Here is a 19,689-nt window from a genome sequence, read left to right as displayed (position 1 = left end):
AGAATTGGTTCTGTGCAGTATTGATACAGCTTATATGAAATTTAAAGCAAGCACAAGGTTCTTATGATGTAACTTTACAAACACTATATTAAATGAAAGTCAAGATTTTTATAAACATTGGGAGTCCAGAGTCCTTAGACTATCAGGATTCCTTGTAATTGAGGTAAGGCAAAGTTGAGGAAAGGCAGCTGTAGCTGGCAGAATTTATCAATGTACTTAGACCTGGAGTCACTGAAGTGGATCTGGTGTCTGGCATTCATGGGGCACCAACTTGGGACAGTTGTTTGACTGAAATTGGTTTACAGATTCAAAAGAAAAACAGGCTGGACTGGCATAGCACATGCTTTTAATCTCAGCACAGGAGGCAGAGGCAGGAGGATCTCTATAAATTTGAGGCCAGCCTGGTCTACAAACTGAGGTCAGGAGGTCAGGATAGCCAGGGCTACACAGAGAAACCCTGTCTTGAAAAACCAAACCAACCAACTAACCAGCCAGCCAAACAAACAAACAAACCGGAGGCACAATGATTTAAGTGAATCAGATGAGCATATAGATAAAAGCCAATGAGATCCTAGTTCCACCAGTATTTAATGCATTACAGTGTAAAGATTTTCATTGTCATCATTTAAGATTCATTGAGGTTTGTTTTGTGCAGAGTTTGGGTCAGAATGTAGTATACATTATTAATCTTTCAACTGATTGTTAACATATGGATTAGAGAATATATGTAACAAATTTAGGGAATCATTTTTTAACATTTTTATTATTTTTTAAAAATTTATCTAATTATATTTTATGTGCATTACTGTAAGGGTATCAGATCCCCTGAAATTAGAGTTACAGTTTTGAAGCCACTGATTTTAACCACTGAGCCATCTCTCCAGACCCACTTTTTCTTTTCTTAATAGAATAAACAACCAGTTGTTTTCAGACCTTAGTTGTGACTCACTATTATGTACATATTTGACTGTTTTTCTTGAGAGACTAAAAAGACTGCTTGGCTTGTGTCTTTAGGTTGCTCCCGAAGGCTTAAATTTTTTTTTTTTGCAGTATAGTATACAACTTTGTTCCTTTGTTGAATTAAATTTCTAAGAATTGTACATTTATGAGAGCCACATTCTATGCTATGCATAAAAATTTCATCCTGCCTGAAAACAGCCAGCTTAAGCTAGTGTGAATGTAAATTGTAGGGCATTAGAAAGGAGTCTAAAGTGTGACTCAACACAATGTACAGTGGTGGCTGAATTAAAACTTCCTAAGAGAACTGAGGATTTTACCTTGAGATTGATTCAGATTAATCATTATAAAATTCTAATAAAGACTTTTTAAGGCAGTATAGACCGTGTAATAAGGAAGAAGTCGAGGGATGATGAGTAGTGGAGATGCCTTCTCGTTAACACGAGCTGATTCTGGGAAGTTGATCTGAACAGTTACAGGACTGGAATTGTACTTGGATTGAGACAGCTTACTGCTGTTCTTTGTTTTGGAAAAATACTGCTTTCTTTTAATTAATTTGGCTATTTTGAAACAGGGTGTCACTATGTAGCTCTTGTTGTCCTGAAACTCTTTCTGCAGACCAGGCTGGCCTCAAACCCACAAGAAATCCACCTGCCTCTGCTTTCCAAGAGCTGGGATTAGAGGCATGTATCATTATGCATGGCTCAAAAAAAAAAAAAAGTTTTTAATGCAGTTTATCTTTATAAAAATTTCATTTTAATGTTCAGTATTTTCTTTAAAACACCAGAATTCAACCATGGTTCCATGTTAAACAGTTAGCATTTTAAGAACATTAAATGATTTATCTGTTGAAAAGTTTTAATACAAAGATAAAATAGTTGATAATAATTTGATTGTATTTTTGACAAAATCAGAAGTGTGTACTTCTCTATTCTTTTTTTTCCTCATTCAAAACAAGTAACAAATCTCAGAACAAGAAGGAATTTTCTAAATGTAACATACTTTGGAGGACAATTTGCACTTGGAGTGCTATTTAGAGAATCAGTATAAGCATTACTTGCCTCTCTGGAACTGTTAGAAGGTGGTGTGAGGCAGGCTACCAGTGATGGATAGGGTAGTGGGTACCAGGATTAGAAATCAGAATGCCTCTTCCCAAGCAAGGTGCAAGGTGAACCAGTTGCTAGGAAAAACAAATGTTGATGTAAACATTTTCTTTGTTTCCTTCCTTCCTTCCTTCCTTCCTTCCTTCCTTCCTTCCTTCCTTCCTTCTTTTTTCTTTTTAGAAGTTTAAAGCACTTTAAAATTGGAAATTATACATTGTATGTTGAATTTTAAATATAGACCATAATTGTTGATATTATTTTATTGGGAGTTTCTGCCTCTCTTTCCCATTTAGCTCTCGAATAAAAGACATAGAAACCTGGTATTTTATTTACAAGCTACATTGTGCTGAGCAGGTTCTAAGCTATAATTTGCCACCCAAGTCTTGCTCCGTTTCATGTGTTTCCTCAGTGCAAGCTTCCTTTGGACATGTGCTCATGGTTCATCCTGTCTCTTGGTGACTTCCTCCTCCTTCTCTCTTCTTCCTCTTGTGGTTCTTTCTTACCTGAAAACCTTCTACTCCAGTCCTGCCTTCTTCTTTCTCCTGCCCAGTCACAGGCCCTAGCATTTTATTAATCATAGACTAGGGAATGGGGAATATTCTTTACAGCACATTGGTTTACACAGTACCCCAAGATCAAGTTGTAGTCTGGATGGGCACAGAGCTCAGCTTCTAAATACACAGTGCACAAGTGGTTAAGAGAGTGTACTACTTTTCCAGAGACCCTGAGTTTGGTTCCCAGCACCCATGTGGGGTTGCTCTCAACCTTTTGTAACTCCAGCTCCAGGCACATGCACACATGTACACAACTAATTATGAAATACAGATTCTTAAATTTAAGATAGTTGGCAGTTAAAATTTTATACACATTTAAGTGAATTAAATTTATTATTTACTTAAAATTTACATGTCTGTGATTGAAAAGCTAAATCGCCAGTTAAGTTATACCTGATTTCAATTATATTAAGATTATTTTTTTCAGAAAAAAAGAATATAGATTGATATGGAAGGTGACTATTTTTCATCCTATCGTTTCTGGAGTGATGAAGTATATTTTTATCTATAAGACAGTAAGGAACTTTATACAACATGGTAAAAATGTTTATTTTCTCAATAGGACTAACTATTTTGAGTAAGATCTTATAAACTGTTAACTAGCATGAATATACCCATGTTAGAAATGGCATTGAGGTGTTAATATGGGTTACTTACTGTGGCCATAGTAGTTTATTTTAAAGGACTTAAATGTTTAGTAGCTTTAATTTCACAATAAAATTAAACTTAGTCATTTTCTTACCTTGACCAGTTGTTATGATGCTAGTTGTTGAAAGGAATCTGTTTCTGTAGTCAGTCTTAGTGGATATAAAAAGGTCATTTTGCCAATTATTGTTCAAGGTATCAGCATTTGTACTGAGAATATAACTTGTATAGTTTTTTTTAGGGCTTCTCAGAGTAACTGACTGAAATGGAACAAACCAACAGGTTTTTCTTTCAGATGAAAAGGAAGCATTTCTGGAGTCTTTTTCATGTCATAGAAATAGTGTGTATATTTGTGAACTCTGTTTTTGGTGCTTCAAGGTTGAAAACTTTTATGTATTTCATATTTTGGCAGTTCAAACAGGATAAGGATTTCAAATTTCTTATTTTGAAATTTGGCATCACTAATAACAAATATTCGCACTAAGCTGTGTGTATGCATGTATGCATATGTGTGTGTGTGTGTCTGTGTATGTGTGAATTGTTGGCCTCTAGAAGACATTAACTTCCTTAGATAGTATTTTCATAGTTCTCGGTTTGTTATTTAAAGTGACTGTTACCTTTCTTGATTGATTTATCAGTTGCTACTAAACCTGGACTGGGCTGCTTACAAATTCAAAGGCATGCATTTAATGTAGGTGACACAGACATATAATAGTAAAGCATAGAAGCCTTAAAGTAGCAAAGAGAATACAAATTTATTATTCCCCATTTTCTCCACTGATAAGATGATCTAGAGTTTCACCTGGTACTTTCTGTTGTGGGGAGGAGGAGTATTGATTCTTAGGTTGAGTTAATGCGGTTGGGGATTTAGCTCAGTGGTAGAGCGCTTGCCTAAAGCACAAGGCCCTGGGTTTGGTCCTCAGCTCTGGGTAAAAAAAAAAAAAAAAAAAAAAAAAAAAAGGTTGAGTTATTGCAAAAGACCCAAGACTATAAAATTTGCATTTTTATAAAATTGTGTCATATCAGCATTATGAAAACAGCATTTCAGTATACTTTATATTTTCAGAAAAGTTTTATGAATAGAATTGTGTTTGATATTAAAGAAAAATTTTATGGTATCAATATTTTAATGCATCTTACAGTCTAGAGCCTAGTTGATACTAGTAGCTTTGATATGCCCTGTGTTATTTTAGGAGTATTATTTGTATAGTTTGGGGAGGATGTAGCTGATATTTTTTAAAAACTGTATTAAGGGAAGTTTCTCGTAGAAAACCTAAACATTCACTGAGCGGAGCTAATCATATATGAAGGAACCCTCTGTCTTCCTCTCTTACCCTCATATTTAATATGAATAGTCTTGTTTTATTCAATTTCTGTTACATACCTCGACACCTTTCCCCAGTGATGTAGAAGGAAATCCTAGACATTATATAAGTTTACTGATAATTTCAGTCTCTTCCTTTCCTAGTTATGGGGGCTCAGATCCAAGAACTCTTACAGGGGGCAAGCACTCTTATTTTTGAGCTATATCCCTAGCTTTTTAATGTGTATCTCAGAGAGAACAAAAAATTTTATTTCCTGTGAGTATAAATTAGCTTTGTTGTAGAGAAAAGTCAAGAGTGCTTGGAAACAGGCTGGTCACTGAAGCTTATTATAGTTAATATACATTTAGAAAGATGGGTTTATAGTACTTGGATATTTGATTATTATAGTGAATCTCAAAGGATTTAGAATGTTGATTCTATAAATATATCTGTCACGTGAATTTCCTGCCATGTGTATATGTGAGATATCTGAAAGTTTACATTGTCCCTTCCTCTAGAATTGTTAGCATACTGAGACAAGCAACATGGAATAGTAACATTCAGTGCTCTGTCAGCCTATGCATGAGTCATAGTCAAAGAGAGGTGAAGGAGAATAATAGGGAGGTAGGAGAAGGAGCGACAGAACCACAAAGAAAGAAGGGATATGGGATGGAGGGAAATGATAGAGTAAGTGTGGCAGCAGGGGTACACAGTGCAGGGACACCATACTTTTTCTCTCATTCTCTACTGTGTCTTGAATTGTGTATTTCTGCCTGTTCTTGGCATTGACTAAACCTTGCTTTACATTTATGATTTGAACGACTGTCAATTCCTCTCTTACTGGGCATTTTGTTGTTGTTTTATGTTCAGAGATAAAATTTAAAAGCTGATCTATTTTAGGACTAATTGTGCTGTATATGTTTTTACACAAATATTTAGGGTTTATATAAATTAATTCAAATAGTTGAGTACTGCTTATGGGCTGATTTGAACTGTCTGTACTCTGGATGAATTATATATTGTAGAAAACATTAACTTTGTACAGACTTTTGCTTCAGATACTCTTACTGGAAAATTGTATAATAACTTTTCTTTGTATGTTTTTCTTACTGCTCCATTCTTACTGGATGAAATCAATCCTATTCAAACTGGACTCTGCAGTTTACAAGATTCCTTTGCAGCTCACCATTGGAGGTAAGAGATTGCTCTCCAGTTTTCATGTTAGCATTGCCAGTAGAGTAACTCTGCATGATTCTTTTTTCAGGTATTTATCTGATAATTTAGGAGTGATTGTTTTAAAACAGTATATTTTTCAGTAATAGTAATGGGATGGACACAGCCAATTTTTTTTTTTTTTTTTTTTTTTTTTTGCAACTGTTCATCTCTGTAACTAGTCTTTGCTCCTTTAGGTACATTTTCTTTCTTGGTAAGTAGGGAGAAGTCAGCTCTAGACTTTATTTTTGTGAACCCTATGTTGCTTTGTCCCTGCTTAAGTCACTATTGTACCTCAGCAGAACTGAATGGGCACAAGCTGTCATCCAGGAGGCTTCACCTGCATCAGAGACCAGAGGAACAGAGGACTTGCCTGGCACTGAACATTCGTTAGAACACAGGCACTGTTTTCCATGCTTCCTTAGCTTCTCATTTAGTCTTCATCCTGGGTCTCATTTGGTACTCAGAAAGGGATAAACTGTGAGGTTAAAAAGATGTCACTGGATGTTCAGAGAATCAGAATCATGTGAGCTGTGATTGCAGAAAAGTGTGTAGATGATAGTGGAGACTTAGAAAAAGCAAAGTGCTGTGAATATAGAGGCTGGACTTGGAGCCTTGCCAGGGTTTAAGATGTGTCTTTACTTACTAGCCATATGACACTAGAAATTAAAATGTCCCTGAGCTGTCTGTTGAAATGAGGCAACATATTTGTGAACAGAATTATGTTGTTCAAATCTTGTAATATTTTGTATTCTCCTCTTAAGCTAGACTTAGCCCTTCATACTCCAATTTATTTATTTTTGTTTTTGTCTTAGCCTCATCTGTTTTTTTGCTTCTGTTGTTTGTTTCACTTTAAGAGCCTCCTTTCTCAGTTCCCAGCTTTTTAAATCATACTCCTTTTTTAGGGTTGAACTGTAGCCTTATATTTTTCTTCTTATTATTTTATTTTTAAAAAGATTTATCTTATTTATATGAGTATGCTGTAGTTGTCTTCAGACACACCAGAAGAGGGCATCAGATCCCATTACAGATGGTTGGGAGCCACCATGTGGTTGCTGGGAATTGAACTCAGGACCTCTGGAAGAACAGTCAGTGCTCTTAACCACTGAGCCATCTCTCCAGCCCCTAGCCTTATATGTTTTCTAAGACTATCTCTGATCACTTTACACATAGAGAGTTGTTCCTTTTTCTGTTCTATGATGTTGTATTCATTTGATAATTGAAGCTGTTCTTAATAATGAGTGATGACCTATGACCAGTTTGAATCATCACCAGGGGAAATGGACCAGACCAGAGAAGTTGTTACCAACAGGTTTAGTCACATTTTCTAATCTTTCAGTCTTAAGATGGAGGCAAAGAATAACAGTGAAAGGGTGCTGGGCTGTGAGTTGAGAGGGATGTGGGTGGCCTGTGGGCAAATTAATTCTTCTGGGCTGCCACTTTTTAATCTGAAAATGGGAGTAACACAAGGTTATTATAATTTAATGAAGTGATTTGTGTTCAACACTGAGCGTAGTACAGGAAACATAGAATTTTAAATAATAAAATAGAAATAAGAAATCATAAGACTCTTGGAGACAGTATACATTCTGTTATCTGCTGAAGTTGAGGAAATGCTTTCTGACCATAGAAGTGAGAAGTATCAGACAGAAAAGGCTAGAAAATTTTGTTTGGCTGTATAAAGACACTTAATTTTGTACATGAAAATAAATGTAGTTAAAGGTAATTCAGGGCTTAGAGAGATGGCACACTTGGTGCTTTTATGGAGGACCTGGGTTTGTTTCCTAGCATTTCCTTAGTGGCTTACAACTATCTATAACTCCAATTCCAGGTAATCCAAGCCCCTCTTCTGTCTTCTTTGGGCAACAGATGTGCATGCTGTACTTACACACACATGTACACAGAATACTCCTACACATACACGCTGTACTTACACACACATGTACACAGAATACTCCTACACATACACGCTGTACTTACACACACATGTACACAGAATACTCCTACACATACACGCTGTACTTACACACACATGTACACAGAATACTCCTACACATACACGCTGTACTTACACACACATGTACACAGAATACTCCTACACATACACGCTGTACTTACACACACATGTACACAGAATACTCCTACACATACACGCTGTACTTACACACACATGTACACAGAATACTCCTACACATACACGCTGGACTTACACACACATGTACACAGAATACTCCTACACATACACGCTGTACTTACACACACATGTACACAGAATACTCCTACACATACACGCTGTACTTACACACACATGTACACAGAATACTCCTACACATACATGCTGTACTTACACACACATGTACACAGAATACTCCTACACATACACGCTGTACTTACACACACATGTACACAGAATACTCCTACACATACACGCTGGACTTACACACACATGTACACAGAATACTCCTACACATACACGCTGTACTTATACACACATGTACACAAAGTACTCTTACACATACAAATGAATAAATTGTTGAAAACTAAGGCAATGTAGGAAAACTAAAAGGGTTATTTAATATTTTAGAATCAATAAAAATCTTTGCTATTTTGTATAAAGTTATGTTAAATGTAATAAATAGTTGATAAATGCAATTGATAAATGATAATGTAATTGTGTATTAGTAATATGAGAAATGCAGTTTAAAACAGTAAAGTTAGGTAGAGTTGCTTCCATGTGTAGGATTTAGTAAAGAGGCTAAAGTTGAAGATCCTCATCCCGGGTCAGTTAACACTTAAATCAGTTGTTCTCAACCTTCTTAATGCTATGAGACTATACAGTTCCTCATGTTATGGTGACCCCAACCATAAAATTATTTCATTGCTACTTCATAACTGTAATTTCACTACTGTTATGAATCAAATATAAATATCTGATATTCAGGATATCTGATAATGTGATCGCTGTGAAAGGATCATTTGACCCTCAAAGGCGTCACAACCCCCAGGTTAGGAATTGCTGATTTAGATGATATTGACCATGGCAAAAATGCTTTTAAATGGGTCTCACCAATAAATTTCTCTTAAATGTAAGTTAAGTGAGAAGAGGACCTTGTTTCTCCATGATAATATTTTTAATGTAGTAAGTTGTATGTAGTAGGCACAGCTTTAGTAAATACTTGTTTGGATGGGTTGACGGATGGGTTGGTGGATGGATGGGTGGATGGATGGAGAGATGACTGAATGAAGTTGGTGTACTGAATGAGGCTAGTTGAAGCAGACTTTTATTCATAATTTGACAGTATTCATCTGACAGCAAATGAAGTTTACTGTTTGTATTTTAATATACTTAGCTCTCTTGTCTTCTTGGCTTGACTGAGCCTACTTGAGACTAGAAGCTCTGTCTTTTTATCTTTGGATGTTATTAGTTGTAGAAAGGGCTTGGAGTTTACTAACTCCCCTACAGTGGATCAACCAGTAAAGATTTTAAAATCCCTGGTCACTACTCTGGTTAAATACTGGGCTGAGTGTATGGAATCTGCAGTTTTTGGTGAAAAGTGTAAAGAATTACAATCAAAATGGAGTAATAGCTTGTTATTTTCTGTTAGTTTTCTTGGTGATTTGAAGATGTGTTGCATCTTGGCAAAGTTGATTTTCAAGACAAATTTTTATTAGGGTTATGGGTATACAGGAGGAAGATGAAATAATTAAAGATCCTCACCCCTTCCTGGATTCTCTTTTAGTAAATACCTTGAGGGTTTCTGTTTATAGTCATTAGCTTGGAATTCCACAAATGCTGCCATCTGAATGGCAGCCATTCCCAAATCTCCATCAGTAGCTTTGAGCTCAGTCAGGATTTAGTTCCATTTCACTACACTGTCTGAGAGGCAAACCTAAGCAAGGTATTTTCCTAATTAAACAAGAATAATTCCAGTAGAGATAGTAAAATATAGGAGACTTTCAGTTCACATAGCCAACTTTAAGCTTCACTTTGTCCATAAGAAGCTATGGTCCCTTTGTTGTAAGTCCTAGCCATTTAACTGACACATGAATCTAATGAAATTGTCAGGTTATAGTAATTATGCCAGTAATCTGATATACTGTCACTTGAATGGACGATGTGTGGAGTCAGTTACTTCTGTCTGTGGGGTTGACTCTTTTCATTCATGTAGACTAATAGCACTCATTAAGCTCTATGGGAAAAGAGCCTTCATCACTTTGTCAAGCCAGGCAGTGCATTTCTATTATATTTCTAATTTTGTGTGATTGTGTGTAGCTGCTGATGTACACTTCCCTGCTAGGTTTAGGGGACTTCTGCCTTATAGAAATTTCTGAGTCTGAGTTATATTTTGTGTGGCACTACTTACAGATGTCTTCAATTAAATGCAGGTAAGTAAATGGGATTATGTATCAGAGGTCAAGAGATTACTGACATTCTCTTTAGAGTCAGACTTTGCCTGTCAGTCCAGTAGGCTGTGGTTTCCTCATCATGTTTGTAGAACAGAGGAAGCTGCAGCATAAGTAAACACATGTTAGATCATGTGTCAGTATGGGGACTTGGTCATCTCTTCAAGTGTGTCCTGATCCTTCATGTCAGATTCAAGTCCTCTCTGTTAAGAGTTATAATAGTTATAATATTTACTTACTGAGAAGCTAGTATCTGTAACACACATTGCTTATCACATTCTTTATATTCTCACAGAATATCTACCTCTCATGATGAAAATTGACCACGGACAGGTAGATCAGACTAGCTAGGGGCTGAGAACCACAGCTAACAGCATGGGTCAGAAAAAGCAAAGTGGGAGAGAGACAGAATGGCACAGTTGTGAGATGCTCACATTCAAGATTCTTACTTGAAGGAAGCTAGTAATCAGAGCAGGATTTATGAACCTTACCTTACACAACTTTGTTGTGAGGTGCTGTGTGGCTCTGATCACCAATGGAAGCTTAGCTGCACTTCTAGCTGCTGCCCACTAGATGCCAGTAGTACTCTGTTCACCAAGATGATAAGAACTGTAGGTAATGATAGATGGCCAAAAGTCCTGAAGAGGCAAAATTGTTCCCTTGTGGAAAATCATTATGAGATGTGTATGATGTGTATTACAAAGAGATAATGTTAATAAGACAATAGTGAAGATAAGATACAGTAGTAGATTGTTTTCAGTTCAATAAAGATTTAAAAAAGTAGGAAAAGTGAAATAAAATAACTGGAACAAATATAAAAAACTGTAAGACCAATGTTAAGATGGCCATCTTAAACTCAATTATTTATTACATTAAATATAAAAGCCTAAATCAAACTTGGCTGCATGGGAAATTTTATTTTTGCATTGTTTCAAGCGTTTTTGATTATACTTGGCTGAATTACACTTAAAATTTTCACATTTTTGTTTTAGTTAAATTTCAATAGCTACATGCGGCCAATGGTTATGTTGTTGTATAGTGTAGGGCTACATACTCCATTTAAAAATTAGAGATTGTCAGACTGGATAAAAGAATAAAAAACAAGCTCTACGCTTAAATATGAAGATGCGGATGACTTACAGGTAAAAGGTTGCAGTAAGCTGTTCCCATGAATATTTACCATAAAAACACTGGATGGGCTGTCTTTAAATCAGACAAAGACAAAGATAGGAACCGAAGACAGAAAGATGCTTCATAATGAAAAAAAGGTCAAATGTATTCTAAAATGCGATCCATTAAAAATAATGCACTTAAAATAAAAATAAAAGCCAATAGAAGTGAAGGAGAAAGAGAAATAGTCAAATTAGTGACACTTAAACATTTAAGGACAATTTCTTGATACTTTGAGAGAACATTAAGATGAAGTTAGAAATAATCTACAAGACTTGAACAATACGGTCACAGTTTTATTTAATTGACGTCTGTAAATACTATACTCTTCAGTGACAAAAAGCCACTTTTGAAGTCAAGCAAGTCATAAACTACAGATAGCATGGTTCATTTGTAAAGCATTCCTGCTTTAACTGGCTTCCCAGCTGCTCCTCTTTGTTTTTTGTTTCTCTCAGTACTAGAGATTGGATCCAGGGCATGGAGTAGCCTGGGCAAGTACTCTGCCACCGAACTACATCTTGTTCACTGCCCCCTTTAAAATCTCAGTTATCATACAAAATGATGGGTTTCACTGTGACGTTGAAAACAGGTACATTTCCAGGTGCACCACGCCAGAGCATATTCTGCAGTACTTTACAAAGTTCACTAAATTGAAAAGGTTGGAAATGTAATTAAATGTCATCAAGAACCAGCAGAATACAATAACACTCTAGTAAAAACAGTAGAACCTAGTTAAAAGTGGGTAAGATACTTAATGTTGTCCTTCTCCAGAGGAGAGGGATGTCTAGAAAACACAAGAGAAACAGTCTGTTGATATTCATTTGAGAAATAGAAGTTAAAACCAGGGAGAAATCACCATGAACTCACTAAATGAATAGAATCAAACAACAGACAGGGATTGGCACAATGTGGAAAATTAGGACTCTATTACTTTGCTGGTAGGAAAGCAAAATGTAGAGCCATGGTTCAGCTGTTTTTCAAAACATCACAGTTACTTTATAAGTCCGAAACTTCTTTTGATTATGTCTAAGTGAAATAAAAATATGTATCTTCATAAATAATCATACATAAATGATTATACCAGCAACAGTCATCATAGCCAGAAGCCAGAAAGAATTCAAACTTCTGTCAGCTGGTGAGTGAGCACAGCACAGTGCAATAGAAAGGAACAAAGATGAATCTTAGAGAGACTGTGATAGATGGCATTAGTTGGACACAGACTGTACTGTGTTGACCTCTCTGAGGCCAGCATTGAAACTGATATGCTTTAATTAATATTTTAGTACTATTTTATTAATTCTCATAATATTAGCTAACAAGCCGTAGATACTCTTAAAAGCTTTCAAACCATTTTTCAAGATTTGTTTTTGAATGGGGAACTGCTTAGGTTTCTGAAGAGACTTAGGAAAACACTCTGGGAAGACACAGGAATTTCACTTCTCTCAGCATAATATTGTGAGGCAGCTTCCTGTGGTAAAGTATTGCTAATGGCCAGAATTTGGGAAGAGAAGGGGTAGGAGGGAGAGAACTGAAAGAATCCTTGGAGACTTGAGGGGAAGGGGCCGAGTTGTTAAGCTGGAGTTTGGATAATTTTCCTAAGTGTGGAATACACTGATGACCAGATATGCTGAGAGCTGGCATGAGCTGGAGTGCTGTGGAGATGGGGCTAGCCAGTGAATGGGTGGGAGCCTTTACCTGTTTCAGTCCAGTGCTTAGGCCCAGCACTTTATTTGAAGAGGTAAGGCCTGGAAGCAGGAGGTACCTAGTGAAAGCCTAGTTATTTGTAGGTGATGGTCAGCAGTCTGTTGGTGATAATGAAAAACCAGAAGAGGAAGACAAGGCCATGGCTTGAACGACTGGGCCAAACCAGAGAGGAGCAGGGTTTTGTTACTTGTAGCTGTGTATGTTAGGAAAGAATCCTGTAGTTTCAGACTGTGTTCCATACACTTGAATTGGGAGTTGAGTGTTTTTACTTAAGGGCACCAATTAGAAATCTGGAACAAAAGCACTAGATTGTCACTTAATAGCTGTCTCCTTTTCCTTGCATCTAAGGCTTGTTGGGCAGGCCTTAGTTCTGGCTTGGGCAGAGCTGCCAATAAAGCCAAACAGTTGAGCTGAAGACATCCTTTCTTGTTTTGAGTTTGCTGTGGTAAGTGTAAGCGTCTTGCATATGTGGCCACATAGTGCTCCTGAAGCTAATTGGTCAGGAGGTGAATGTTCTTTAGTTAAGTTTTGGAAATCACACGATTGTTGAGACAGTATAAATTGAAAATGTGAATTGCTTAGTGAAATGAAATGACAGTTACTAAAGTCTTCCTTGAAAACTCCAGGGTGACTAAAACGTAAAAGTTGATTTTGAGACTAAAGAAAGCACGCTTAAAGTAGAAATTTGGACACTAAATAGAAAAACGTCACAAATTTGTCTTGTTCAAGATTTTTCTGCACAAACTCAGGTTAGTTTAGGGATCTTAAAAATTCAAGATATTTTCTTGCTATGTTAGCTAGCTTTCCTTTAGCAAGTAGACGTATTCATCATTACTCCCAAGACCTTTTTAGCTGTGTTCAAAATTAGGGTCATCTTCCCTGACAGTTTTCATTGCCCATTAGTTGTGCGTGAATGCTTCAGAAAAACCTTGAATAGTAAATCCTGGGGTGGATTAGTCTCCATGGGGACATCAGTCTTATTTGATCTCAGCATTCATTGAGTTCTCAGTCTGCTCTGTCACCATGGAATATGCTTTCCTGTAGGAAGGACTGTGAGAGCAGGAGTTGCCGGATGAACGGCAGTAAGGGAAGCTCAGACTAGTCAGTCACTCTGCAGTCCACAGTTGTGGTGCAGTGCTCAGTAAATACTGTCTGGTTTGTAGAGTTAAAGCTTGGAATTCTATTACTTTTGGTAAACCATTTGGAAAGTGCCTTACTTTGTAAAGTCTCTATTGAGAGAATTAAGATTTAAAATACACAAAAATCAGATTAAGGCAAAGCACTTAGCATTAACAATTTAATTTTTTATCTGTAAGTTCTATAATAATAAAAGCTTTTTTTCTTTCTCTGTTTGTATATTTATTAAAACTTTGTGGCTAGTTCTTTATCATTAATTTTAAATCAAGTGATACTGCTTATAAATATAAGAAGATATTACTTTTTTCTTAAATTAAAATTTTCATGTCAGTGGATTTATCCAAAGAGTTGCCTTAGTTATGTATATTTGAATTATTTTTTTTAAAATAACGTATTTACTTTTATTTTATGTACATTGGTGATTTGACTGCTTGTCATCTGTGTGATGGTGTCAGATCCCCTGGAACTGGAGTTACAGACAGTTGTGAACTGTCATGGTTGCTGGGAATTGAACCTGAGTCCTCTGGAAGAATAGCTAGTGCTCTTAGCCCCTGAGCCATCTCTCTAGCTATATTTGAATCCTTAAAATTGCTTCTAAGCTGTTAGTTTCTATGAGGAGTTTGTTTTCTGTGAATTTGAAGACTGATTTATATACCTTCCTGCTTATCTTTATAAATCAGCTTCACAGAGCTAATACTTGAATGCAATTTAATATCGCCTAGAAGTGGGGAATCAGGAATAGAAGTAAAAGCTTTTCTGTTTATGGATGGACATGTAAAAAACTCTTCAGTTTTGTAACTTTAGCAATGTGCCAAACACTGGTTTCAGGTAACAAAGAACTGTTTTATTAATTGGTTAAATTTACAAGTACACAAATAAAAATAGTAAAAAATCTAGATTTTCCACTTTTCGGTTGTTCAGAAGAGAATAACTCTTCATCATCCATCCAGCAGAGATGTGTCATCAGATCCAACTCCTAGTACAGTAGTGGGGACATAGTCCTGGTCCTGAAAATGGTAATGCAGACCCAGTAAAGAGGAAGACACAGAGCAAGAGCGAGCAGTGGCTGCACTGCACGGGAGCCACTTTAGGATGTAAGGACCAGGGTGCTTGACTGAGTGCTTCTCCTGTATCCTCCATCCAGGGAGCTCACCTGAGCTTCTCACAGAATGACCTCTAGGGCTCTTAACTACAGGTTTTTAAAAGATAAAACAATAATCTTACCCAGACATTGTAAACACATGTCTGACTTAATCGATGTGTTATTTGTTATAAAACCAGTAAACATTAAAATTCTTTCAAAGAGCATTTGCAGATAATTTAATGAAATTTAATGAATTGAGATTCGATTGCTAGATAGATTAAAGCAACTACTAATTATCTAACATTAGGTAGTATTCATTCCTCTCAACTCTGCAGGTTAACCTCTGTCCCTACAGAGCTGTAAAATAATATACTCAGAAGAAAATCAGTAGTAGGTTTTTGTGTCCTAGAAGAACAGTTTGGGAGAGGTGGTTTTGGGTTGCTTTGGAAGGGAGGAGGACTCAGTCTATCCTCCAAAGTCTTCTCCCTCCTCATCTTTACACCCTTTAGAAAGTCCTTTCAAATGACTTCCTTTTTGCTAATTACTCTGAGCCTACCTTGTCTGGGGCATCATGGAGGCACAGGAAGGCAGGTGGGTGAGGAGACATGTGCATTTTGTTAGGATAAATAAGCACTCATTTGGGGAACAGTTTGGATGAAAGTGAGAACTGGCCTATTAATATTCATGTCATCACTCCATGGTGCTTTGGAAAGGGAAACTGCAGGTATAGCTCATTAATCACCAAGCTCAGCCATCTTCCCCTGAATTCAAGGTGAGTTTTCTTTTGTATAGCTGAGGGGAGCTTTAGTATTTTTTCCTGTTATCAGCTAAATCCTTGAAACGGAGGATATTGTGAAAATTTTCTGATTATTCCTTTGCACAACCTAAACTGCAAACTGCAGACTTGGAAAGAAACATTAAGTATTGCTAACCCCATCTCTGATGGACTTCTGAGGAAATAAAAGGTAGCAGTTGTAGTTTACATGACTTTGCTCTTGAGTGCCCACTAACTGTGTAATTCTGTAAACACCAGGTCTTTAGAAATGTGCCATTCAGACTGAACAAAAGTTGGCCTAAGTTTGCTTATTGGTCTCCTTTTATTTGTATCTTACCATTTGTTTCTCAAAACTGAAATAGAAGGCAAATGTTACAAGTCCAGTTTTTTGTTTGTTTGTTTTGTTTTTTTTTACCCTATAGTTTGTAGGCTCCTTGTATTTTAAAGACAGAAAAAAAATGTGCCTTATGCCTTGCTGCATGTGTCGAAGGGTCCTCAAGACCAGTGCTGTCTTCATAGTGCTGAGATACCATTAGTCTCCCTGACTCACTTTCTCATGAGTGTATAGGCTGTTTTTCTAGAGGCTTCATGGTAGCAGTGGATTAAATACACAGGCGGACATGAGACTCGGGTCGTCTTCTGATATGGATTTGAAAAAAATGTAATTGTCCTCTTGCATTGTTTTTTTTATTTTGGAAAGTGCAGTATCTTTTCCCCTATCACAGACTGAATGGAATATATTGAACTTATTATTGTTTTTAAATGAATTATTAGATATATTTTTAAAAATCCCTCTTTTGATAAATTGGTAAATATCTGTAACTGTATTCCATTAGAACTCTTTGGAGTTCTGTCTACTTTTCTAATTATAAAGGGGTTTTGAGACCTGTTAACTTACATGATATCTGTGGCTTTAAGGCAAATAGCCCTTTACTTTGTTTTTTCCTCAAATAGTGTGCTTTCATATAGAATATGCAGTTTTTTTCTCCCACTGTGTTTGTGACAGTTGAGCAGTGTTGACAAAAGGCCTTAACTAAAGAGATTTATAGACATGTGATAGCCACACATTAATGAAGTGGTATTCTCAAGTCAGTAAGCATTGGTGACATAGGGATGCTTCTTTAGCAAGGGCTTCTGAGCTTCTTGAAAAAAAGGGGGCTGTTATTTTCAGACTTAGCTCTTTCTGATCTCATTGAAATGATGGTGGAAGAGGAGAGCCTGGCATGTCCAACCTTTTGATGTTGTGACATGATGATGTCACCTACAGAGTTTACACTAGAGAACCACGCAATTGAATTAGAGAAAACAAAGAAACAAAAGAAAGAAAACAACAACGGGCCTGCTTTATGCATATCTTATGTTCCCTTGGCTTCAGGGCAGAATATCTATGTAAATTTGATATTTTTCTGCATGGGAGGTTTCTCTTTGTTCTTTTATTATTTTTCAGTTATACATAGTAGGGGTACATGGATTTTATACTCAGGGTTATAGATCACTTTTATTATTTTTCAGTGATACATAGTAGGGGTGCATGGATTTTATATTCAGGGTTATAGATCACTTTTATCTTGTTGCTTAAAATAGTGTAGTGATAAATTAGCTCTCTCAGTTAACTCCTGTGCTCCTTTGAGTGCATCAGTTGCTTGAGTACTGACCCTGGGATCCCATAAGCTCATTTGTGTATTTTGTGCCCCGTCCTAAAGTCAGTCACTTCTATCACTGGTTTCTTTGATTGCAGAAAACATACCAAGATCTTGGTAGTAGGGTGTGCCCATTCCCCTGGGTGTTTCTTTCAGGTCCTCTTAGCTTACAGAAGCAACAATGTGTGTATAGTAACCCTTGAGTATGCACATCCTTACAGTATACACATTTCTGTGTGTAACCATCTGTGTTTACAGCAAGCCAAGCATGAGTTCTCACATTCAACTATAATCCATCATAGCTTGGATCACTCTAGCCACAGCCGTGAGAACCCTACCACATGCTGTCTGTTTGTTTAATTGTTTGTTACACATACAGCAGTATCAGAATTGTTAACCTGTACCCACCCAGTACAGGTTAACAATTGGGAAGCAGTTCTATCAAAGTGTAGTAAGTATATGTACTTCCTTTTGTCTTCACCCTCACAGACCACTTTCATTTCCAGACTTGATTATTTCACCTCTTTTTCTCTAGTCAGCTCTTCCAGTAATACTCTTCCATACATTTGTACTACAGTTACATTTTATTTTCAAGTTATGTGCCTTCATAAGACCTTCTAAATGATTTGCAGAATTTTGCATAATTAATATTTACTCTCATTTAAAGTGCTGAGTTTTGATAAAAATGCTTAACATGATGTCTTTGCCTTAACATGATGTCTTTGCTGTTATGGTATCATACAGAACAGTCTTATCCCCTAAAAGAGCTCATGTTTCATCTATATTACTCCATCACCAAGACCTCGCAAACTCTTGATGATAGGCTTGCTGCAGTTTTGATCGGGATTGTACTGCTTGTGCAACAACTTGAAAAAAACTGTTATCATAACAGTTTTAATCAAGAAAAATGTGTGGGCTGGAGAGATGGCTCAGTGGTTAAGAGCACTGGCTGCTCTTCCAGAGGTCCTGAGTTCAATTCCCAGCAACCACATAGTGGCTCACAACCATCTGTAATGGGATCTGATGCCTTCTTCTGGTGTGTCTGAAGATAATGGCAGTGCTAAAATAAACAATAAATAAATCTTTTTAAAAATGTGTTGTTCCGTTTATTTAGGTTCTTTGACTTCCTTTGTAAAAGTTTTGTACTTTGCGGTGAATAGAATCCATACATGTAAGCTTTAATCTTAGCTTTCTTTTCATTGTGTTTTTAATCTTACATTCCCGTCATCGTTATTATAAAGGAAAAGAATTGAATTTCACATCTTAACCTTTCAGTCTAGGCTTTGCTATAATTACTTATTAGTTACAGTTTTTCTCCATTCTTTGGGATTTTTTACAGTCAAGTCATCTGTAAAGGGTTGATTTTTCTCTTCCTTACTCTGAATTAATCCCCTTCTCCCTGTCCCTCTCTTTTTCCTTTCCTTCCCTTCCTCTCCCTCTTCCTCTCCTTTTTTTTGTTTTTTTGTTCCCTTCCCCAGAGCCACTCTCCCTCAGGACTTGCACATGCTGGGCAAATACCTTACTACTCACCTACTTGCCAGCTCCCTTTATTCCCTTTCTCTTTCTCATTATATTAACTAGGACTTCAAATCTGATACTAATAGGACCCAGCTATCTTCATACTCTGAAGTGGAGAAGGAGAGAGAAACATCTAGTTTCTTATTGTTAAGTACACTGTTAGCTTTGGTTTTTGTGGATGTTTTTAAACAGCTTGCACCGTCTCTTCCCTGTAGCTTGTAGAAGTTTTTGCTCAGTTGTTGGAATGTGTCAGATATTTCCTGATTAATGGACTCACATTGTTTTCTTGGTGTAGTCCTGTGGGTGAGGTGGGTCACATTAGTTACCTTTCTCTCTTTCTGTTTTCCCTTTCTTTTGTTCTTTTCTCTTCCTCATCTTATTCTCTCCCCTCCTTTTCTCCCTTTTTCCCCCATTCTTCTCTTTATTTTTAAAGATTGAGTTTTTCATGCTAACTCATTCTTTATCTGGATGGTGGTTACAAC

At 36.6% G+C, this 19,689-nt stretch overlaps 1 protein-coding gene across 9 annotated transcripts in view; it reads left to right on the top strand.

The window, feature by feature from the left end:
• The window catches only part of Ate1 (arginyltransferase 1), a 103,849-nt gene that overhangs the window by 28,616 nt on the left and 55,544 nt on the right, over positions 1 to 19,689 (top strand). For all 9 annotated transcript variants that reach the window (XM_034506398.2, XM_034506406.2, XM_076911591.1 and 6 more), the window contains one exon: positions 5,725 to 5,757. In XM_034506398.2, the coding sequence (XP_034362289.1) occupies positions 5,725 to 5,757 (33 nt within the window). The remainder of the gene's footprint in view (positions 1 to 5,724; positions 5,758 to 19,689) is intronic.

Source organism: Arvicanthis niloticus, chromosome 1 (genome assembly GCF_011762505.2).
Source record: "Arvicanthis niloticus isolate mArvNil1 chromosome 1, mArvNil1.pat.X, whole genome shotgun sequence".
In the NCBI taxonomy this organism is placed as follows: Eukaryota; Metazoa; Chordata; class Mammalia; order Rodentia; family Muridae; genus Arvicanthis; species Arvicanthis niloticus.
The sequence above is the reverse complement of the archived record's forward strand: the minus strand, read 5'-3'. Positions and strand labels throughout refer to the sequence as shown.